The 22,446-nt window shown below is 48.7% G+C and overlaps 6 protein-coding genes across 6 annotated transcripts; 4 read left to right on the top strand and 2 right to left on the bottom strand.

Annotated features, from left to right (window-relative positions):
* Window positions 1-35: 35 nt before the first annotated feature.
* BKA67DRAFT_538483 (haloacid dehalogenase-like hydrolase) lies at window positions 36-894 on the top strand (the record flags this gene model as incomplete). Its single annotated transcript, XM_046100473.1, has 3 exons — window positions 36-142; window positions 203-312; window positions 401-894. 3 exons carry the CDS (start codon window positions 36-38, stop codon window positions 892-894), a joined length of 711 nt encoding a protein of 236 aa, XP_045954954.1.
* A 9,777-nt stretch (window positions 895-10,671) lies between these two features.
* Window positions 10,672-12,653, top strand: BKA67DRAFT_538481 (uncharacterized protein; the record flags this gene model as incomplete). The annotated part of the gene is made up of 2 exons (XM_046100472.1): window positions 10,672-11,001; window positions 11,055-12,653. The coding sequence occupies 2 exons, from the start codon at window positions 10,672-10,674 to the stop codon at window positions 12,651-12,653; spliced, it is 1,929 nt and encodes a 642-aa protein (XP_045954953.1).
* A 1,271-nt stretch (window positions 12,654-13,924) lies between these two features.
* On the top strand, window positions 13,925-16,362 carry BKA67DRAFT_574820 (Alpha/Beta hydrolase protein). Its single transcript, XM_046103451.1, has 4 exons — window positions 13,925-14,503; window positions 14,567-15,092; window positions 15,143-15,894; window positions 15,949-16,362. The coding sequence occupies exons 1-4, from the start codon at window positions 14,327-14,329 to the stop codon at window positions 16,258-16,260; spliced, it is 1,767 nt and encodes a 588-aa protein (XP_045954952.1). The 5' UTR covers window positions 13,925-14,326; the 3' UTR covers window positions 16,261-16,362.
* Window positions 16,363-16,920: 558 nt separating this feature from the next.
* On the bottom strand, window positions 16,921-17,576 carry BKA67DRAFT_661418 (cytochrome P450; the record flags this gene model as incomplete). The annotated part of the gene is made up of 2 exons (XM_046107808.1): window positions 16,921-17,280; window positions 17,334-17,576. 2 exons carry the CDS (start codon window positions 17,574-17,576, stop codon window positions 16,921-16,923), a joined length of 603 nt encoding a protein of 200 aa, XP_045954951.1.
* A 781-nt stretch (window positions 17,577-18,357) lies between these two features.
* On the bottom strand, window positions 18,358-18,585 carry BKA67DRAFT_574819 (uncharacterized protein). Its single transcript, XM_046103450.1, has one exon. The coding sequence runs from the start codon at window positions 18,554-18,556 to the stop codon at window positions 18,374-18,376; it is 183 nt and encodes a 60-aa protein (XP_045954950.1). The 5' UTR covers window positions 18,557-18,585; the 3' UTR covers window positions 18,358-18,373.
* Window positions 18,586-19,816: 1,231 nt separating this feature from the next.
* On the top strand, window positions 19,817-22,122 carry BKA67DRAFT_681534 (fungal-specific transcription factor domain-containing protein; the record flags this gene model as incomplete). The annotated part of the gene is made up of 4 exons (XM_046108920.1): window positions 19,817-19,998; window positions 20,053-21,105; window positions 21,195-21,608; window positions 21,659-22,122. The coding sequence occupies 4 exons, from the start codon at window positions 19,817-19,819 to the stop codon at window positions 22,116-22,118; spliced, it is 2,109 nt and encodes a 702-aa protein (XP_045954949.1). The 3' UTR covers window positions 22,119-22,122.
* Between the last annotated feature and the right edge of the window lie 324 nt (window positions 22,123-22,446).

The raw sequence follows: 22,446 nt of genomic DNA, 5'->3' as shown, positions 1-22,446 counted from the left end.
CTTATTTCGTTATAGTACCGCCGCATACCTTTGTCATGGCCTACTTAGCCCCCCCGGAGACCGTCTCCTTCCAGGGACTTCTGTTTGACATGGACGGCACCATCATTGATTCGACAGCAGCTGTTGAAAAGCAATGGCAGACGTAGGGCAACCTTTGTATTATGATCCTCCCCCCATTTTCGTGGTACTAATACGATTACAGCGTAGGAGGCGAGATCGGCATTGATCCCGAGGTCATCTTGCAGACCTCACACGGCAGGAGATCAATTGATATTCTGAAGATCCTTCATCCTGAGAAAGCCAATTGGGATTGTGAGTCGGCCCTCTTTTTCCAACTTGGCCCCTTTATGACTTCCGGCAAAGGTGGACTCAACTTGCCCCAGCGACTCACCAATTACAGATGTCTGCCACATGGAAGGGCTTCTTCCCAAGCTCTATGGCGAGGACGCCGTCGAGATTCCAGGCGCCCGCGATCTTCTTCAACAGCTTATCCCCGCCGGGGCACCCTGGGCTATTGTGACATCAGGCACGATGCCACTTGTGACAGGCTGGCTGGACGTTTTGAAGCTGCCGCACCCCGAACACCTTGTCACAGCCGAGTCCGTCGAAAACGGAAAGCCCGACCCAACCTGCTATAAGCTAGGACGCTCAAAGCTCAGCTTGGCTGATAACGCCGATGTTTTGGTATTTGAGGATAGTCCCGCTGGAATCAAATCTGGTAAGGAGGCCGGTTGTAAGGTGATAGGGCTGGTAACCAGCCACACGTTGGAGCAAGTCATTGCCGCCAAGCCTGATTGGATCGTCGAGGATTTGCGTTCTGTCAAGATGATTGAAGTCAAGAACGGGGTTGTCACTCTGGAGATCTCGAACGCTCTGACACAAACGTCACAATGAAGCATTTCAAAGAACATCCTCCATCAAATGAAGCTCTGACGAATGCGGATCGCTTTTTATTGCCCACCGGTGAGGCTCACTTCGTACATGGATGTATCATGGGGCGAAGAGAAAACGACATGCTATTCGAAGAAGGAAGTATAGTAGCCTTATTGGAAAGACCCGCAATGGTCCGTACCAAGAAAATATTGACGAACGGTGGAATACCGTGGTCCAGATAGATCACAGGAAAGTCATGGCAAAGCACCTAGCCAACCTTTGATTTAAACACGCAGTAGTGCCGGCTTCGCTGTCGCTCCTCCTATAATAGTGAGCTGTTTCTATATCGCAAGGGCATCGAGAGGACATCGCTCGTGCTGCTAAAGTCATATCGCCTCACACTACCGGCAGTTGATAAGGTTGTGATCACCAGAACTATTAGCTTCCGCCCGGACACAGGCAGACAGGAACCACACATTGCCATCTCGTTAAGAAGTTGAAGCGCACTGCCAAACCTCTTCAGAGATTCTGTACAAGTACTTTTGCCCACCCCCTTGCGCGATCCCCCGCCCTGCGAGCCTCCCAGGGTATGCCCCACGATTACGAGCATCGCGATCATTTAACAGGGAGATCAAAGACAGACAAGGGGAGGGGGGCTGTTCTTTTTCCTTTCTTTTCAGCCCTCCGTTCAAGGGGCCCTGTTATTAGGTAATATCGATGTGAGTCCTTTTGTTGTCGAACCACAGAATCTCATTCGGCTGGGTTGGGGCCCGGGGGGGTTGATGAACCGCCCAGTGAACCACTTTCGGTCCGTGGGGCCCCTTCAACTTTAGCGCTGTCGATCCGAACCCAGATCTTTTGATGGAGCAAAGCAGCCCAAAAAAGAAAAGAAAAGAAAAAGATATGCAGCTACTGTACTATCTGAACACCCCCATGTCCCAAAAACAACTGTACTTTGTCTCCTTCGCTTTCGATGATGATCGGCCGCTACGTGTAATCTTGGGAGGAAGAAGGGTAGAAGATCTTCCCGTACTGCCCGAGCAACCTTGTTGTCGTACAAGGACCCGACGAACAAAGTACCGGTCAGTGCGGGCCAAGGCAAGGGCGGAATACACTACGTAGATTGAGATGTCCTTCTGCTGGGTCTCGTCGCTTGGAATATATTTTGTCATTCACATGACAATGGCATGATGTAAACAGAGGAAGAGAGTGCAATGGAGATCAGACATCACAAAGACGAAAGTATACTGCTTGTATCGCGTAAGATTGCCGATCATGTGTGCAAAACTACTCCTTGCGACACCCGGCAGCAAGACCAAGATGGTGAGTTGTGATCCGTATGACGACGGCTGCGTTTTTACTTTCAAATGCAATCGGCCGATGCGCAGTGGGCAGACACTTTCCAGACAATTGAGATAGCACAAGGATAGTGTACGGGTATGTGTAGACATTATGGTATGACAGACTGAAGTCCACATCCGTGCGTAAGAAAAATCAGATAGCATCCTCGTTTAAGCGTGATGGGACCCAAGGCCCTGGATACCAGATGGATGTCGTCGACCGTGACATTGTTGCAGACAGTTAGACCTTTGCGCAACCAAGCTGGCACACATTGGAGTAACATAGTCGGGTCATCCTGTGTTGCTCACGAAGTTTTAGACTCATTATTTTATGAGCATATTTGCAAAATCACTGTTTTCACCGTCAAGGTTGTCGGCACTGAAATGCAAGGTCCCGACAGGTGATACGGGCTATGTTAGCTTGCTGCAGCCTCCGCAGTAAAATGGCCGTTACACGCACCTGTACTCGGGAGCACGGCAGCGGAGGAAGACCTGGATGGCTGCAGGACAATTCGTTAAGCTGATCGACGTTGTCGTGCTTCAGCCCCGTGGTGTTGATGCAAGGTGGTCGCCGACCTCAAGAACCAATTGCCTTATCAGGAGCAAGGTCCAGGTGCTACGACTATTATGCACCTAGCTCACCAATGAGATGCATGGTTGACCGACCCCTAGCGCAACTGAGCGCAACAGGAGTGGCTATCAACGACATCATTGACCTTGGAGGCCTTAGCTTGACAAATGGCTTCGTAGTGGGAGGAGAACAATGAGTTCGTAGTGTTATGACAGGTGAGGATATGCGCTCGCCGAACAGCGCCACAACAAGGCACCGCAAATGAGCTGCGAACTTGTGGCTCACACAAAGCAATGTATCGGCCCAATTTCTCCCAGTTCGTATAAAAAGATCTTACCAGCTCCTGGGGCATGGGCCGGCTCTGAGCCTAGGGTATCTGTGCAGGAACACTTCCAAAATGTAAAAGAAAACAGGTTACCAAGGCCTGGGAAAGGAAGTTTGAGGAATACATCATGATTGGGGGATAAGGGATAGGAGCCGCTTATCTGTCACAAACTTTATCAGGCGGCATGCCGAAAGGCTGATTTCGATACTCAAATTGCAAACCTTTACCACTGCGAAGAACACGTTGTAGACCATGCCAAGCGGGACCTTAGCTGTGTGTCGCGGGAAAAGGTTTCTGTCACTGCCGCACACCAACCGTGGATCTGATACGTAAGTGTTTGACTCTCAGGCTGCGAAGGTTACCAGCCGTCAGCTGGTAGTATAAGACGAACGTCAGTGTAACCGTTCTAAACTAAGCTGAGCTGCGGTCATCGGGGTTTTCGGTCTTACCGTCAGTCAAATGGCAATCCGTGATGTGATTCCAAGCGGATAGGGAGGTTCCAGATTCTGGGGGCGTCTATTGCTGGGTTCAGGGCAATTAGCACTTCCTGAGAGCTTCGACGATTGTTGTAAACTGGAGGCTGAGATGTAAGCAATCCTACCTATGTGGCTACCTACTTAGGCATCGGGGGCCATTTTTCGCCCCGCAGAGCACTAAAGATGAGCGCAGCACTAACTTAGAGTAACATCGTGTCAATCACGTTCCGCGATGTGTTACTTCTCGTTATAACCAGATGTGGCAACTGTGTTTGTGGGATGACAGCCTTTTATTTGAAGACTGAATGATTGACTGCTACTCAAAATCGGGTGTGTGTTTTCAACGGACAGAGACTTGTTTCGCAGCAGCTTTGATTGGCGGGCGACTTGGGTAGCTTGGGCGATGTGAATGAGGGAGACCGCCAAGCGGCCAGCCAGCCAGCCAAGTACCTGAGCTGTACATCTTAAGGAGTAAGCCATTCCGCTCCTGGACGCAGGGGAGGTCCTGTCACTGGCGTAAACCACGTGGCTGCTCGGGCCATTTTTTGGTCTAATCTTATGAGCCCCTGAGGTTTACAGCTTGCGAAGCGAATCGCCAGAGAGCAATGATCATTTGCGACCCGAGATATCTGCCTCAGGTCTGCTGGTCGTCATTCAGTAGCTAATCTACTTCAACTATCGACACCTGCATTATCGTTACGCGTTCTATCATTATCTATTCACAGCGGCAATACGACCCCATCCACAGCCACGGCCTTCCCACTCAGATCGAAGAGATGCCTCGTACACTCTGCTATCATGTCCAATCGTCTGACCACTGCCGGTGACGAAAGGAATGCGTGGGGTAGTATCGGTTGGGCCTGGGCTGTGAGTTCAGATTGAAGTACGCACACGCCTATTGTTGTTGCGCGGGTTTCGTGTAATGACCGCTCTTCTACAGCGTTGTAAGACACTGTAAGCCGCAGGGCATATGTCTTGAAATAGCCCATTGAGAAGCACGGGTCTTTCAAAACCATTACTCCTGTGCGCATCGTTCCTGGCCTTCTTTTTGTGAGGGTTGCGCTGCACTAGGGACACCTACAAGCTTGACCAATGCGATAGAAGCGAGGCTGCTTGTCAGCCTGGGCCACATATGCACCTTGGCTGTCTTTAGGTCAGCAACCCCAACTTCGTGTTGGCAATGAAAAGGATCCAATTGCATGACTTCAGGGCCTTTAGCGAAGACGTGCCCGGAATATTATCCTCCCTGTGTACTACAACTGACCGACATATCCGAGATAAACGTGCTGGGCTGTCTCTTCCCATGAACTACATCACTGCACCACATGGCAACGATAATGCTGAATCCTGGCTCGCATCGGCGTGGGAGCACCCTAATCGGCTGGGGCAAGGCACTCTCAAGACAATCATTTGACCAACCGAGGCTCTTGGCTGAAAGTAAGGGACTACATACCGACAGAGCGGCCGGACGGTAAATATATCCCGACAAGCCTGTCAGAATACATGCCACAGTAGGTCTGGACTGGCAAAGTTGGATGTCGGGCCCGATGCTTGACATGTTGCCTCCCCTCCAGCTCGGGCGAAAGTTCTGTTAATGGGAGCGGCCGCTGCCGTTGCAGGGGGGTTTCGCGAGACTTAAAATGAAAAACCTCGCGCTAAAACAAAGATTCCTGTCTGTCGGGTCCCACCAAGCATCTGGATAGGGTCGTTTGAGAGCCAATCAAAACAAGGATTAGCATTAGCGCCAAGCATTGCGAGAAACAATCTCAGAGGGGTTTCCGTCACCTTGTCATGTCATGTTGAGTATGCATGCATGCTATGGATCAATGAGAGCGGAATGTTTGTTGCATGAGCCCCAGGCGTATCCGAAAGAGGAAAGGTATGCGAATCGCGGCTTCATATTCCCGAAGTGCAACAGCTCGACTGCAAACAAATTCAGAACGATGCGCCACTGTTGCTCAATTTGGGAGCTAAACTTCCAGTCGGCGGTCTGAATAGCGCCTTGGGAAAAGTGTCGAACTAGATTTCCAACCTATAGGTAAACAACGATATCTACTATGCAAGGTAGGCAGAGTCTGTTACCCCGGGGCAGCTAGTGTCGGTATCCGTTCAGAGCTGTTTGGTCCTTTTATTGCTCGTTGACGAGATCAGTAGACTAGCTTGTACATGTAGCGTTCTCTCCTACCCAGTTATTGGATTATCTCGTCATTGTCGGAGAGGCTACTCCAAGAGGCTTTGCTTCATCCTGGTTTATCTACCGACAGAACCCAGCCAACCCTGGGATCACGCACAACAGTATTTCGTCAGTTTCGGTGAAGACCATGGCTTATCCACATTCGTATTCGTAGTCAAAGGAAGATTACTTTAGCAAGTAGTGTCAGTATACCTAGTCTACCTGATCGCTGGGAACTTGATTAAGACTTGTAATTGCGCGCTTTCGTGATATGTGAAGGAGTGCTCCCTCCCGGGGCCATTCAGATTGCTCTGAGTACCACGAGGTTGTCGTTGGACTTAGAGCTTCACAATCCCAGTCTTCGCAACAAGGTAAACCTATCTGGTGACGCCTTTTTGAGATGTCAGGGTCCGCACACACTGGAACTGGTATCGGCGTTCTGGCCGGATCGACATTGGTCTTGCCTGGATGCTGATGGAACCCCACGTACCGGAAACAGGGTTATCCGAGCAGCTGGGCAAGTCGTTGATCAATGAACCCCTGGTTTTACGGTATGTAGCGACGTTGTTAACTTCAGCTTCATTTTGACAACGGCACTCTGGATTCGGCCACTGCACATTTTGGGGCTTCCTATTCGAGCTTCTCGAGATTTGCGCAATTGGCAAAAGCTCCGTCGCTCTTTGGTGTTTGTCGTATTAGCCGCTGCCGGCTTATTTTTTTCTATCATCTAGACCTCGCCGCCCCAATGCGACCCTACACTGCACAGTTGTTAGACTTCCCGTCAGCATCTCACTGTAACCCAACTCCCCGCCACACATTTGGCTATAGTGCACATCTTAAGGGATATTCTCTGCCATCTTGTCGATTCAAAGCGCGATGGTTCTGCCACTGTCGTCATATTTCATTGTTACAGGGCAGAACGGGTATAGACGAGACGTTTATTACTTGATAAACCCCCCATCCTACAATGTTCCATCTTTCCTAACGTCAACCGTCATTCTGTAGATTTGTTTCGCAGAATGGTACTACTCGTAAAATTTCAGTGTTAATCATGTGTCTACCTCGCGTGCCTCACCTCGAAAGATAAGCCTGCAAGACAGCCCCGAAGGTACCAATAATATTTCAGCGAACTCCATTGGCATCAGCTACGCACTTGCGCTCGGAAACTAACACCTTTCTCTCGCCTCCTGGGTGACATTCACGATCCTTTTCTAGACCGTCTGTCTCTGAGCGGCCGAGGCACTGGCGACCGGAGAGGACGGATTCGCAAGATCCTCGTAGAGTTGGAAGCCTCCTATCTTCCGATGCAACCCTGCACTGAATATGACCGACGCAGCACGGGATGCGAGGTTACTTGCAGGGGCGAAAACTCGATATCCACCAATTACCTTGGGAACTTCTGGACCACCTTTGATCACAACTCTCAGGTGTGCGAACGCCAGAAATAGCACGCTGGTACGATGCAGTGCAACACAACGGCATGGAATTCATAACCCTCCTTTCTCCATCAGCTTACGCTTCACTGCTAATTAGGCTTCACGGCAGTGGCTTGATTGGGAGGAGCACAAACAAGCGCAGGTCTCAACACTGGAACGGCGAGGTGGCTGCTCCATTGGTACAAGTTGGAATGTATACTACTGTGAAAGGTTTGAATAGACTATTATGTCCTTTGCAGATACTGATTGCCATACTTCTCATGGTCCCATCATCATAACAGGTGCAGACGCACAACCTTCGGAACCGAGACAAACAGATGGGTGTGAACGCCCGATTTAGGTTTGCGTTTGTTTTGATCTTGCAGTATGCGAATCTCGACGGGCCTTGTAGACCCAGTCGGGTGGCTTCTTGACCACGTTTTAGTAATTATTGTGATTCTCCGCCAGGCATATAGCACGATCTCTATTATACCTCAACAGCATTAGAGCCTCCCGACCTCTTGGTTTGACATCAGATGGATCGCAGCCACGTGCGATTCGTCAAAGGTCTTGGACCGGGATTCCACATGCGATTCACGAATTTCTCTTGAGGTTCGGACGGAATATCCGCTAGTCCAGCTACTTAGCTGGTGAATGAGGTTGCCCCCCTAGCCGCAGAGAATGATCATGGATCCGATGGGGCCGTCCCAGTTGGGTGGGTGTCAAATACCACCTAGTAATTTGTGCAAGGCAGGGAGGATGAAAGTACAGTACCTACAGTACTTCCTACTGTACGTATCGTAGTTAACCACTAGACTAGGGTGGACCGGTCCGGTGGGAGCGACGAAAGATGCAGCAATTTACAAGCGCATAATTTGGTGCATCTCATCCCTGTCGCGGGATGGTTTGGCTCAAATTCTACGATTGTTGAACGGGCTTGCAAATCGGCTCATTTCTTCCACGAGTCAAGTTCATATCAGATAATTATTATTGCCTGTACGACTTGCAGGTAGTCCTGGGAGCATCTGGCGCCTGTTTACGACCCATACACGCTACGGGGTGTTTTCGTCACCGAAACTTCGGAGCGAAGCTAAGCGAAATAGGTCCCCGGCGGTTGCATTCTCAGGCGCCATCGGGTGTTTGCGAACAACACTGGCTTCATACCATAATTGACCTTAAGGGTTGTACTAGGTTACACGAAAACAACGAAGCACTCTTTTGAATGCATCGAGAACAGACCAGAGAACAGTAGTACAACTTGGCGAACCTAATGTAGAACCTGGTATGACTTTGACGACCTAATGTGGGTGCAGCGATTTCTCCAGACTCTAGAGACATACTTCAGCCTTGACCTGCAGCTCTATGCAGTAATCCACAAAGTATTGCTCGAATCGGTTGACAAATCTCTGATAAAAAGCAAAACAGGTAGCGCGTATGCGACCGCTGGAGATGGGTGGTGACCAAGTTCAGCCCCGAGGCGCTCTTAGCGTTGCGTTTTTGTCGCCCGCGTCAGGGGCAGGACACCAAAACGATCCGCTGTATTTTAGTTGGGCGCCATAGATCTCCATCCAGACACGAGAGTTTGTCGGCATATGGCCCCTCAGAACATGTCACTTTCACAAAGTTTGCTGGGCTCCGTCCCAAATAACACATTTGATCGACCGCGCGCAATTGTATTGCTTGCTTCAGTGCTCGGAAGGATACATCGAGCACCTGACATGACTAATGATTTCGTAATCACGCGAGTGCCCGCATTGTGCACCAATGTAAGTTGATGTGCGTTCGTCCGAGAATACCGTAAAGCTCATATCAGCATACCATGATTTGTGCATTTTACTATACCTTTGTCAAAATCTCAAGATCTGGCATTTCATGACCAGGGAAACGCCTTGGAACTGTGCCGGTTTGATCTTGCGTCAAAACTAACGCCATGACAGCTGACCCTGTATTTAACCTCACGGTACGGCAACACGTAAATATGTTGGCCCTTGCAACCTTCAGGGAAGAAAGCATCTCTCGTTAAAGCTAAGGGAGCTTGAAGGTAGCCATGGCTTATTGCTGTTTTCCCTCGGAAGCGGCAGATTAGACAGTCCGTTTCTTTTTTCTTCTTTCCCAAAGGGCAGCTGAAGCAAAGCTGAGATCATACACACCTAAATATTCATGGGCGCACAGAAACGACCCCACGATAACGCGATCCCGTTCCATGCACACCTGGCTTACATAGCCAGGGTGAGCTGATGAGCAATGACAGGGGGGAGGGGAGGGAGGCCCTCTTTTGCATTGGTCCCTTTCATTCCCATCGTGGCACCCCCGTTCAACCCACTTTTGGGGAGCTTGGGATGTGAGAATCACCAACCTTTTTCCCGGTTAATGAGCAATCAGTACGCACCTACCGCCAGTGACAGCGTTGGGCGGTGCATCGCGTCAATCACTTTCCATCGCAGCTGTTCTCATGGGGCCCTTTGCTTTTGCATCGATGGGTCTAGTGAACATGTGATGCGATGACGATTTGACAAGAGTAGTGATCTCAATTACAGCACATGAATGCGAGCGCAGCCGCCAGAGCCGCTGCAGTACCGGTACAGCATGCTTGCTTGCCGAGAATGGTTCAGGTGGTGCCTGGGTAGAGCGCTTGAGCAGCTCTCACAGGCTGCTTGCTCGACAATGACAACCCCGGAGGTGCATGCTGCATCGTGGGCGCATTCATCGCCCTGAGCGCTGAGCGCTGGCGTCGGAGGGTGGTGTGGCTTCCGCGCACACTGGTACTGGGCCCGCCTGCTGGCTTGGCCCCTGCCGGGGCCAACCGCCTTTGGCCAATTTCGCTCAGGGCATACTGCCAATCTGTGCTTCTGGGCTCCACCTACACCCAATCTCCCGTTGGGTACTGCTGAGGTACTTCGAGAATCACCCTTGAACAGCGCAGGCCCAGCGCGTGGGTGCAAAAGGCTCACACAAACTACACACCCAGGTCACTCTCACGGCCCACTGTTACGCCCAACTAGTACTTCTCTAGACGTCCACCCCCTCTCCCTTCCGTTTTCCTTGCGCTCTTGTGTTGTTTTTGAAACATCCCGATCTTAGTTGTCTCTTCTCGAGGTCAAGTCTTCGGGTCGCTCCAAAGTGAGTTCTGTCTCACACGGACTTGGTAACAGCTCATACAGAGTTGGCCACTCGTCTCTTATACCACCTTGACCCCTTCGAGCGCCGCCCAATCTTCTTACGCTTTGTATCAGCCTTGCAGTTACGCTCTTTCTTTCAACGCCGAATTCAATCTGGATCAATACTCCCAGGCATCTGACCTTCAGTCATTCTTTATAATCTCTCACGATATTTGGGTATTACAGCCTGTATTCTCGAGCGTTTACAATCTATTAATCGGATATCACCCAACGATCATTTCAAATCTCGACTTACACAAAGTTTGTTCCTAATTACGCCCAAGTCGATTCCGAGTAAATATACTTTGATTTTCCGCCGCCAATCTTATAGCGATTCATCATGGATACCCAATTCTTTGGCACGTCAAACTTTGGCCCTGTCTTCAACTTTGCGCATGGACAGGGACCTGCCATGCACTACCCTGAAGGCCAATACCCGGTTTATGCTGGCTTCCCTGGTCTTCAATATATGTATGCATCGCAACAACCACCAAACGAATACCCATCCGACCGCAATTCTCTCAGTGACGGCAAAACGGAATCTAAGCCACGGCTGTCCAAGGACGAGGTTGAGAGATTAGAAAAGATATTTTCTGAAAACCCCAAACCTTCCAGCTCGGTCAAGGCTCAGCTTGCAGATGAGCTAGGACTTGAAAGGCCAAGAATCAACGTAAATACGCTCTATGCATAACTGTGTGTATATACAACTAATTGCCTTCGTAGAACTGGTTTCAGAACAGGAGAGCGAAAGCAAAGCAGGAGAGGAAGCAGGAGGAGTATGAAGCACGTCGTGCTGCAGAAAAGGCTGGCTCTGAACCCAAATCTCCTGCAGATACACCTTGTGGCATTGTGGGAGCTCTCGAGCAAGAAATTCACCAGCGCATGAAGCCATCATCTGCGCCTTTCCCTGGACTCGAATCAGCTACGGAATCAACACACGACGCAGATAGCGATGCTGAATGTGAGGAGGATGCCACGGGTGACTCAGGAGATTTTGGCTCGCCTTTTACTTCTCAATCAATGAAGCTGCATGCAGATGCTTCATCGGGTGAACTGCAATCTCCAGTGTCCCTCGACTTATCACAGTCAGAAGATCTAGGCTTCCCATACTCACAAACGTCCCAGACCTTCAGCGCTCCTGGGTCCATGCAGAGCTATGCCTCATTTGGGTTGCAAGATCATCAAGCGACGAAGCAATCAAACCTGGAACTGGGCCTTGAAGAAATGACGAATGGATTGCCTTCACCTGAAGAGCAACTCACAGCTTCTAGCTACCAGGCTGATCACTATCTGAGAGTGATGGGTTCGAGTTATCCAAACCCGGCTTTGTCGTTTTACCAATCTCGTATTATTTTGGAAGAACATGATTTAGCGAACGACACCAAACAGGAATCCATAGAGGAAGTAGAGCACATTTCTTGTCACGCCGACCAAGCAATGTCATCGCTTCCTATGGGCATCCCAATCCCTGATAACTCTTTCAAGTCACCCCCTCCTCCAGCTAATCTTGCATCGCGGCGAAATATCCCGCGGCCGGCAACTCTTCAAGTCGGAAATATGCGAAGTCGATCCTATAACCTTGGGCCGAAGACAGGGATGGACACTTTGAGACGAGCAGACCCTACTAGCCCGGCGACGGCTATGCGCAGGATAGCTTCAGCTGGCGGAAACATGGCTGGTAGAATCCATAAGCAAGCCGCTGGTCCACGCTCGCCGCTTTTCTTGAACCGCAACACCGAGGCATTCTTCAATTATCACTCGCGTTCACCCGTTGGGGTTTTTAGCGCGGCATTCCCCAGTGCCACTCCGCCCACTCCGATGACTCCTGCCGTCATGAGCCAAGGTGGCCGCGAGCCGACAGTTTCATCAACCTGCTCTGACGATGATGCGTTCATGCTCGGTCATGGTATGGAATCGTTGAAGACGCCCCCTGAGACTCCTGGCGTGCTGGGAGGCCTGACCAACAACTTCAATGGGCATCCATTCAACACTAGCATGGATTTCGCTATCGATCAGCCATTGCTAACGCCATATATCCAAACGGAGTTTCCCGATCTTTCACTCCGTCACATCCCGAGCTATGTCGAAATGAGTGACAATAATAGTCTTCCGTCAACACCGCTATACCACAACATGATGAGTGCTGCAACACAAAATCCGAATTGTCTAGCCGCCGTTGTACCAGGCAATGCCCAATTTGATTGGGATGCAAATGAGTCCATCACATCAACGAAATCGTCCCCGGGCCAGCCACAGTCTAGGCAGATCCAGTTCACCCCAAACATGACCCCACAAGACTACAACGTCATCCAAGAGAGGTGACAAATGTGAGCTCGATCAGACGAGGTAGCATTGGCTATCCTTACTGCGGGTCGCGTTCAACGTCACTCTTGAACTGCATTCGCACCATCGGTGCCTATGGTGTTGGTGTATACTCATGCCTAATTCTCTGCACTTCCGTCCTCGCATCTACTGCTTTACAGCGTCTGAATTTCCGAAGCGACAAGACATTGATTCTTCAAAAGCGAGATATACAATACCGTATTAATGTAATGACCACATAATCTGCTAGGTTGCCGGACCGGGCTTGAAAATGATACCCGAGGAAGTGAAGGGAAAAAACTCGGCGAGTCAGATAAAGGACTCGCTGCCTACTTTTGGCCAAGTCTTCATCAAACTCAACTTCTGTATACTTGTGTTCAATACCCCTGAACCCTTTTTTTTTCCTTCCATTTTTCCTTTTCTATTCTTTGAATTTACCTCGGGCGCTCTGAGCTGGAGCCTGGATAGGCTTAGCGATGTCACGATCAACAAAACATCATGAACGGTCGACTGCGCGAGTGATGCGTCAAGGAGTTAATCATATCGAAAGGGCATATGTCGGAAATTGGAGCATTTGAGTTTCAAGCCATAGCAAGGACGGACGATTGCCTACCCCTCTTATATATTAGAAAACATGAATTACAGCATCTTCAACGAGGCGCAAATTTCGCTCTCATTCCTTATCAAAATTAATGACTGTTCATTCCAGAGAAACAAAACATAATTGACTTACCGAGGAATGCTAAGCTGGTCTGGGGGAATTCTTATGTTTCCATTCATCCTATGATGCTTGCTGGGAGCTATCTCAACAAGTGGCTCGTCTTTCGTACCAAACTGCATATATAAGAGTTATGGCAATGGGGGATCATAGGATCCATATACCTCGGCTGTGGGTCGCAACAGATTCGGAATCAACACTATTATGTATTGAGTTCCTTTTGTACATTCTCTCTGCCGGAACATGAGCTTCGAAACCTTTCGAGGCATGCCAGACAAAACCCACAAAGGCGGCATCTCAATTCGAGAAACAGGTCATTTGACGGACGAAAATGTCAAAGAGGCAACCTAGCAATACCACACTGGGAAAACATCGGGCCTCCGCTCCACAACTGGCCCTCGGTTGCGCCCAAGTTTCTGGGTTTGTGGGGAAACCTCAAAGCAACGTCGCCATTTACCATGCTACCAATCCCTGCCGATGAACCCACTGCGGAGAGGCTTACCCCAGCTTCATTTGCCGGCAAAAGAGTTCTGGCAATGACAACCACAACATACTCTGCCGTAAAACTGATCACCCCTCACAGAATTCGACATCCCCACACACTAAGTGTTCCTTAGACGAAGGTCGAGAAGGTCATACCCCAGCTTCTAGCCCAGTTCCTCTGCCTGGTATCCTGGAAAGGCCCGACTCGACCGCACTGGTGGTCGTTGGGGTCATTGAGTTGCGAAGCTGCAGTCTTTACACCGGCTCATAAAGTCGGTGGCGGAAAATCCGGGGCAGTAGCTGCAATGACGAAGGTACCGTTGCGATGGGCCCTGGTAAGATGTAATAAGTAGATAAAAACGCGCATGTATGTGCAGACGTAGCAGGTCCTCGAGTGAATAACCTGTGGTTTAGGATCTCTTCTCGTCAGCAAGTTTTCTAGTACTTCACCGTGTTTATCGTGGTCGCCAAGATGCTTCTTACGTTGCTTGCCGCTTGTTCTGTTTACATCAGCTTTGCCGTTTCTGTTCCAGTGACGGAAAGAGAATACGTCGTAGCCCCTACTGTGACGGTTAAGAATGGTACCTACTCAGGTATTCACAGTGCCGAGTATGATCAAGACTTCTTCCTCGGTATACCCTACGCTCAGGTACAAAATCTCACAAGTTGATTCCAGCATACTTTTTCTGTTTGGGTACTGACCCATATATATTCTGTACAGAAAGCAGTACGCTTCAGCCAAGCTCAGCCTCTGAATAAGACCTGGGAAGATACGAGAGAGGCCACATCCTACCCACCACACTGTATTGGATATGGCGGGGACGAGGTTGGATACGAACTGTCAGAAGATTGCCTCTATATCAACGTGGTCAGACCAGCAGGGCTCAACAACACCTCTGACTTGCCTGTGGCTGTGTGGATACATGGTGGTGGTCTCTATATGGGTGGCTCGGCCGACAAGAGATATAACTTGACCTTTATCGTTGAAAACTCTGTTAATCAGGGTACTCCCATTGTCGCTGTGAGTTTCAACTACAGACTGTCCGCGTTCGGGTTTTTGAGCGGAAAGGAAGCTCTTGAGGCTGGGGTGACAAACATCGGCTTCCGCGACCAGCGCCTGGCTCTGCACTGGGTCAACGAGAATATCCAAGCCTTTGGGGGAGCCTCTGACAAGGTCACAATCTTTGGCGAAAGCTCCGGAGCCGAGTCGGTTAGCGCTCAAGTCTTTGCTTACAACGGTAAGAATTCAGAATGCGACAAAACCCTGAAGCCTCTGCTAATAGCATAGGTCGTGATGACGGTCTTTTCCGTGGAGCTGTTGCCGAGTCTGGTTTTGGAGGAGTGCTCCCCAGATATCCGGGCGGCTATAATGCCACCCAGTACCAACAAGCCACTTTCGATACACTTGTACAGAACACGTCCTGCGCCTCGACTGTGGGAACCCCCGAGGCCATCACGTGTCTGCGAAATGCTCCCTTTGAGGAGATCAATACGGCCATCAATGTCACCGGCATTAGCCCTTGGCCTCCGGCGCTTGACCATGATTTTGTTGCAGATTATCCCGCAAACCAAATTGCAAATGAGAAATTCGTTCATGTTCCTATCCTTATTGGCTCAAACTCCGATGAAGGTACAGCATTCGGCCCTGGTCGAGGCCCTAACGATGGACCTGTCAACACTGATGACGACTTCGCTTACGCGATCAGCAACATCATCAGCTCAAACGTCACAAACTCGACAGGAAAATCTGCGGATGAGATTACTTACGAGCTCTCCATCCTCTATCCTGATATCCAGAGCATCGGCATCCCATCATTGGAAAGCTGGCCTGTGGTGGTCACCAACGATACGGAAGATATCGAGGACTTGGGATTACAATATCGACGTATCAATGCATTGGCCGGTGACTATTACTTTCACTACGCGCGCAGAAGAGCAAGCATTGCATGGAGCAACGCAGGCTTGGCTTCATACACCTATCGTTTCGATGTCACTGTGAATGGCATTCCGGTATCTACCGCAGCAACGCACTTTCAAGAGGTAATTGTAGCACTTCATCCACTATCTTCATTTATTGTTCTGACGATATTACAGGTAGCCTTTGTCTTCTACAACCTGAATGGGGAAGGCTATGCCACAAACCCATTCACCAACACTACCCAAGCATACAAGGACCTGGCGCTTACAATATCATCGGCATGGATTAACTTTTTTGTTTCACTGGATCCCAATAGCGAGGCGGTATCTCCAGCATGGCCCATCTACAATACCACGAGCAGCAGTGGCGTTGGAAAAGAGGTTGTGTGGAGTGTAAAGGATGGCGGAAGCTACGTCGAGTTCGATGATTACAGGGCGGAAGGTATGAAGTATCTCAGCGACAATGCTCTGACGCTTTTCGGCAACTAGAAAATTACGCATAGATATCCCCGACGGAGCAGGTGCATCTAATCACGATTTATATTCTGCAATCGATCAAAGGCAATGAAGCAATGTCTGGGTCACCGTGCCGATATATGTGGGAGCTTGATTCTGCATCATACTTGAACTTGAACACCATAATATTCTGCTGGCGCAGGGATCAACTCATTTGCAAGCTCATGGGTTTCTCTAAAAGACGCGACTGACATAAATCTAGCTGTACTAATTGTATAGTTCTGATAGTAAGGGATTACTATCAATGCTCGCTAAACCATTATTAGATTAACATTGCTCCTTGTAAGATTTTCCTCCTAAACTGGCATCTATCTAATCAGTTCTCTGAAATCCTCGCCTATTTTCAGTTTATCGATTTCCCTTTCTGCCTTTGCATCTTTCAAGATGCCGGATAAGTCCGAAGTCGATCCATTGAACCAAGCGCGCAATGACGAATAGACTTCTCTGAGCTAATCGATATCCAACACAGATACGCCTCCCTCCTCCAAACTGCCAGAATCCACGTGTGATATCGGTTTCGTGACCATTCAGCAATTGCTCTGGTCGGAAAGCTTCAGGGCCTTTCCGCTCATTACACAATACAACTTCATTAACGATAAAACCAACGCCAGGCAGGGAGTGATATCCCTCAAACTAAATATCATGGATCGAAGTATGGTTTGGAACCAACATATAGATTGGTCGCCACCTCAATATTTCCTTCAACGCCGCGTATATGTAGCGCAAATCTTCCATATCGTCTAGATTCAGAATTCTAGCAACAGCACCAATACCATAGACACGATCAACTTCACTAGGTGCTTTTTGAAACGCCTCTGGAGATTCCATCGCCGCCATGATCATGATGTTAAGTGCTTCCTGTGTGGTGTCGCTTCCGGCTTCGACAAGCTGTATGGCTACATACATAGCATCTTCTTTATCACCATGGAACTCTGTATCAGGATGCAGCAAGGTATCACGCACGAACGATAGTGGTGCGACACCATCTTCGACCTGTTTTCGCACTGGTTCAAACCACGAGTTGCACATATCGTAATTCCACTTACTAAGCTCTCCCACTGCGGCGCCCAGAAATGCGAGAATCTTGGGAGCTTAGCGATATCTGGAAACCAATCCATTACACTGCTCCCGATACTTCCCACAAAAAATGTGACACAATTTTGTAGACCTGCCAACTCTTTCATAGACATGACCAACCGCTCTCCAAGGGCGATAACGTGAACCACAGAATTGGCATATCGATAGTGGTGTCTGTACCAAAAATCGGGCGTGAAGACATATTTGGCCATCATTTGTGTACTCTATAACTCTTGCAACCCGCCATACTGCTCCAATACAGTTCCGCTCAACAGACTGTGCATGACGCGGCGAACCACTTCTCCTGAGTTGCAAGGAAAGATCGGCGACCACACCCACGATCCTACTAGAGACTGGCATGGCAGATTGCGTACTTGTGACCATGCTTCGCATCGCGATGATCCGGTAGACTACTCTACTGCTATACAGGAAAACCAATATCTTTTGACCTATGTGTAGCATCGTCATTTCGCCATAACTGGCTAGTCCTTTGAGCCGTAGTACATAATTAGCTGATATTACGTTAAGATGATCTTGTTATGTCAATTATGCTGAGATTAAAGTGTTGTGCAACTTAATGTGGGTTTGATCGTGGCGGGCATATTTTAGTTGGCCAATACTACCTAATATCAGCACTCCTTTTGTCCCAGGAGGTAAACGAGGCTTACGGCCATCGAGATCTCTCCGTTACGATACCGGCTTGAAGTCATGTGATATGCATGAAAGGTAGTAGCCAATAATGCTAAGATGGTCAAAGAATAGGTATATATGGTACCGATAGGTAATCTATAACCGCATACTGAATAAGTGCGGACATCATGGCGAGTTCTGCTGTCGAGTATGACAATTGTTTAAAAAAATAAAAAATAAATAGGAAGTCGCTTAAATTTTGTGTCTCATTCGGTGCTGAATGTTTCATATTTAGTTTGCTAGATCCAGGGCAGCGGCTATACCAGGATCTCTCTGAAGCATGGATTCTGTCGATACGGAACGGTCAACTCATAAGATATCATGACGATGACACCGTTAGCCTTCTTGTCGGCCTCAAAAACGTGCCTTGTTTCTTGGATCGTCCCATCAATATCATTGAAATCAGGAGACTAGCGAAAAAGCCGAATCTGCCTTTTCGCTGGCAACAGACCTCCCAGACCTTATTATATAGAGTACGTGCAAGTTTTCTTCCTTTGTCCATAAGACCTGGAACGGCTGGTCCAGGAGCTGTCACTGGCAAGACCGAGAAATATACTCCGATGGTGTCGTTGAAGCGAACACATTCTGCGAGTGCCCGGGTGGGTGTAGCCCATCCTGATGCGTCACCCCCATTCCCCTCGACAGCTTCATCATAGCCAGGCGTTAAAACATGAATACTGCAGGTTTGTCAGTATTCATCGAAAGGACGTGTATGGACATCTGACTGTATCAATTTGAGACGTGCCAGAGGTATTATGCAGCGAACGGGCTGCGTTTATCGCTAATAATTCAAGTAAGTGATTATATTGTACTCCACGGTTTCAAAGAGTTATTCCTGTTTCTCTGGTAAGAATTTTAATGATGCCATTTTTTGACGCTGTCATTGAGTCACAATCAGTGCCAAAAGACATGCCTTAAGCAGCTTGTCTTCGGTGCAAGTCGATGGGTGGCGTCAGTTGCTTTAATTTGACCCGGATCCTCCAAACTACGCCCAGGACTTTATTTAAGCAATAGTCGGATGATAAAATCAGACAAGTCGCCTTCACAATTATCAAGTTTGAATAGACTGATGGTAGAAATCGTCGTATAAAACTTCGATAACCACCTTATTTAAAGTCGGTGATAGTTTTAATACAATGTGTCTTGATACCACAGTTTAATAATTCAGACTTGTGATCGTCATTGTTTTGTTACTGTGGCTCGTGCTCAACAGGCACCTCGGAATTTGGTTGTCTCCAGCAGTCTCCGGCAGACCCCGCACCAATGAGTTTCTCTTTACGTAGGATCGGCTCCGTCCCGGACTTCCAGAGCTTTCCCGGAACTGTCCCGACCATGGGGAAACCACTAACCTAAGCCTTTCCTGATCCTACTATGTATCGATTTTGTAGACCATAACTCGTTACATTTGCTGAGAGGCTAGCTACATGTTGTGATCTACTTGAGGCTAAAATACCGACCTTCTAACCTAATGCCGAGGTCTCGACCGAATTGCACAAGTTGAAACAAACTGTCAGAAGAGGGCAACAAGTATGCTACCAAATGCGCAATGCTTCTGTAATATCGGTCTCAAAGAAAGGGCTCTTTTTTGGTTTTTGGTTTGTTTTTTTTGCAACCAATACTTACAGTGTTCTCCGGACAGCGCCCGCGCAACAACTTCTGATCTAAGTTGCGGTTCTGCTTCGCATTTCTCTTCGGTGTCTTGTGTGCTTAGAAGTATCCATTCTACCTAAAACGGACAAAATAAAATAAAGGGTGAACAACTATGTCTGATGTTCGCGAGCGTCAACGGCGAAGGAAAATTCCGCTGGCTTGTGAGCCATGTCGTGAGCGAAAGAGTCGATGCGATGGTGGGAAGCCAATCTGTTTGTCGTGCCAGCGACGTGGGTTATCCCTCGATCAGTGTATATATACCACGGATAATGCTCGAACAGCAAGTAAAGATTTGTAAATTCCACAACAGCAAATGCCAGTTGTGATAATACTAACATTTCCTCATAGATATATCAGAGTTTTGCATGATCGGATACATTATCTCGAACAAAAGCTTGAGCAGCACGGAATCAGTATAGAGCCATTTGGTGGCGAAAGTGCACCAACATCGGACCTTCGTGATTCCGAGCCTGCAAGGCTGTTGTCGCATTATGAATCGGTTTCACACGCAGATGTCACCAATTTAGTCGGTTCGAACCCGTCAACGGCTACTAGACATCGCGGGTCGATCCCGGCAGCCTCTCCGGTCAGCCTCGATACAGATGATATGGAAAGCGGCATTACAGCAATGGGCACAATTGCCGATGAGGACGAAATTGATGGCGCTTTTGACACATCTGGGGAATTCTATGGCACATCTTCCGCAGCATCCTTTATGCAGGAGGCTATGGCAACGGCCAGGAGCCCTAAGCACACCGTAATTCCGCTCATCAACCCACCACAGTCAGATGGTGGTAGACGAACTATAGGAGCACGTACATGCTATCTCAACTTTAGCCACTCAGAGAGCTTCAGTTTACCGCCACGATCACTAGCGGATCATCTCCTTGATAGGTTCTGGACCAAAGTATTCTATCTTTATCCAATCTTCCACAGGCCTGCTTTCGAGCAGGCTTATCAAAATATTTGGAAGACGGAAGGGGAGGTTAACCTCACTTCAGAGTTTAGCGGAGTTGGTCTGGGTAGCTCACCTGACGGGGAAGCCAACACCATCTTGTTTCATTGCGCTCTCAACACCATATTTGCAATCGGTGCCACATTCTCTGATCTGTCGCCTGCACCAAAAGACACAGCAGCCAAGTCGTTCCTCCACAAAGCCAAATCATTCATTGGACTGGACTTGCTTGAGACTAATAACATCGGTGTGGTACAGTGTTTGCTGTTGCTGGCAGTATTTCTACAGAGCACACCTTTTCCCACTCGAACCTGGAATGCTGTGGGCGTGGCCTGTCGGGTTGCTCAAGGACTTGGTCTTCACACTGAGGCACCAAAAGGAGATAGGAGTCAGCTTGAAATCGAAATTAGTCGACGGACGTGGCATGGATGCGTCATACTCGATATGTATGTACCTCAAACACAGACAAACCCCAAGCTTGCCCTCTTTCGCACCAATAATTCTGTTATCCGCAAATCTTAACTACATCCCTTAGGATCGTGAGTATGACTTTCGGACGCCCAACAATGACCGCCAATATCCCACCGCGTCCAATGCCATCCGTGGTGGAATATGTCGTATCTGGTTGCGGCCGGTCAAGCGACTTGAATTCACAGCATTGCCCATCACAGCTTCAGTTCTTCAACGAATACTCTCGCCTATGCGAATTACTCAAGGACATTCTTTCCCAGGTCTACGAAGGAGGTAACAACGGACTGGCGACTGGCGCTATGCAGGCGCAAACTAAGTCGCACGACTTTAAGTTAACACTGGAACTCGACTCAAGGCTTGCGTCATTCGAACAATCTGTGCCCCCAATCCTCTCCTGGATGAAACCGCAAAATTTGACAGAAGTTCCCGAATCTCAGCGACTGATATTTGAAACACAGCGAATCGTTCTGCATGGAAGGTATGGAAAATCCTATTAATTTCTGTATGCCCAGAATCTGACATGGACAGATTTCTGTATCTTCGAATTATGCTTCATCGCCCAATCCTAACCCAGCTATGTGTCGCCGGCCAAGCAGCACCAAGTTCGTGCTCAGTCAATGACAGCGCACTTTGTAATTCCATATATAATTCGTTCACCGTCGAATGCGCGAAGACGTGCATACAGGCGGCTATTGAGCTGATTGAAGTAGTACATAAAACTTACCATACTCCGTATACCGGGGGATGGTGGTGGGACGGACTTTACGCATGTACCTCTGGCTTGATTCTTATTGTCAGCCAACTGCACCCTCAACTGAGAGATTGTTTCTCTCAGCACGAGATTCAGCGCCACTGGAAGTTCTGCGATACAATATTAGAGCATCTGACTTCTCAAAGCGCCTCAGTTCAGAAATCCCTCAAGCTACTACGGAAGATCCACAACGATGTTATGCCTGGGAAGAATATTAGCAAGTCACATAAGTTGTAGACTCATTGTCAATCTGCTAATTGCGTGTTTGTAGAATCTCGAACCAAACATACTGGGGCTGTCCGGGATGATTTTTCGACTGGCGGTGGAGCCAGAGCCACCCAAGAGACACCGCAGCCCGCAATTGGCGATCTAGTTGAGATTTTGCCGTTTGAACTCATGGACGACTCTACCATGAACGAGCTATCATTTGATTGGAGTCAGCCATTGAATCTTTTTACCGAAGATATTGCAACGGAAATATTTCAATAAGTAACGAGCACTATTCAGAAGTCATATGATTGATCATCGTACGAAATTTCGCACGAAATTTCGCGAAATTCATCCC

This window comes from Truncatella angustata (genome assembly GCF_020726525.1).
Source record: "Truncatella angustata strain MPI-SDFR-AT-0073 chromosome Unknown BKA67scaffold_7, whole genome shotgun sequence".
NCBI lineage: Eukaryota > Fungi > Ascomycota > Sordariomycetes > Amphisphaeriales > Sporocadaceae > Truncatella > Truncatella angustata.
The sequence above is the reverse complement of the archived record's forward strand: the minus strand, read 5'-3'. Positions and strand labels throughout refer to the sequence as shown.

What these genes read in the sequence shown, in the direction of transcription:
- BKA67DRAFT_574820 (XM_046103451.1), top strand. Translation starts at nt 14,327, where the DNA reads ATGCTTCTTACGTTGCTTGCCGCTTGTTCTGTTTACATCAGCTTTGCC. An exon ending in TCGGTATACCCTACGCTCAG is followed by an intron (nt 14,504 to 14,566) that starts GTACAAAATCTC and finishes ACCCATATATAT; the next exon opens with TCTGTACAGAAAGCAGTACG. An exon ending in TCAAGTCTTTGCTTACAACG is followed by an intron (nt 15,093 to 15,142) that starts GTAAGAATTCAG and finishes CTAATAGCATAG; the next exon opens with GTCGTGATGACGGTCTTTTC.
- BKA67DRAFT_574819 (XM_046103450.1), bottom strand. Translation starts at nt 18,556, where the DNA reads ATGGACAAAGGAAGAAAACTTGCACGTACTCTATATAATAAGGTCTGG.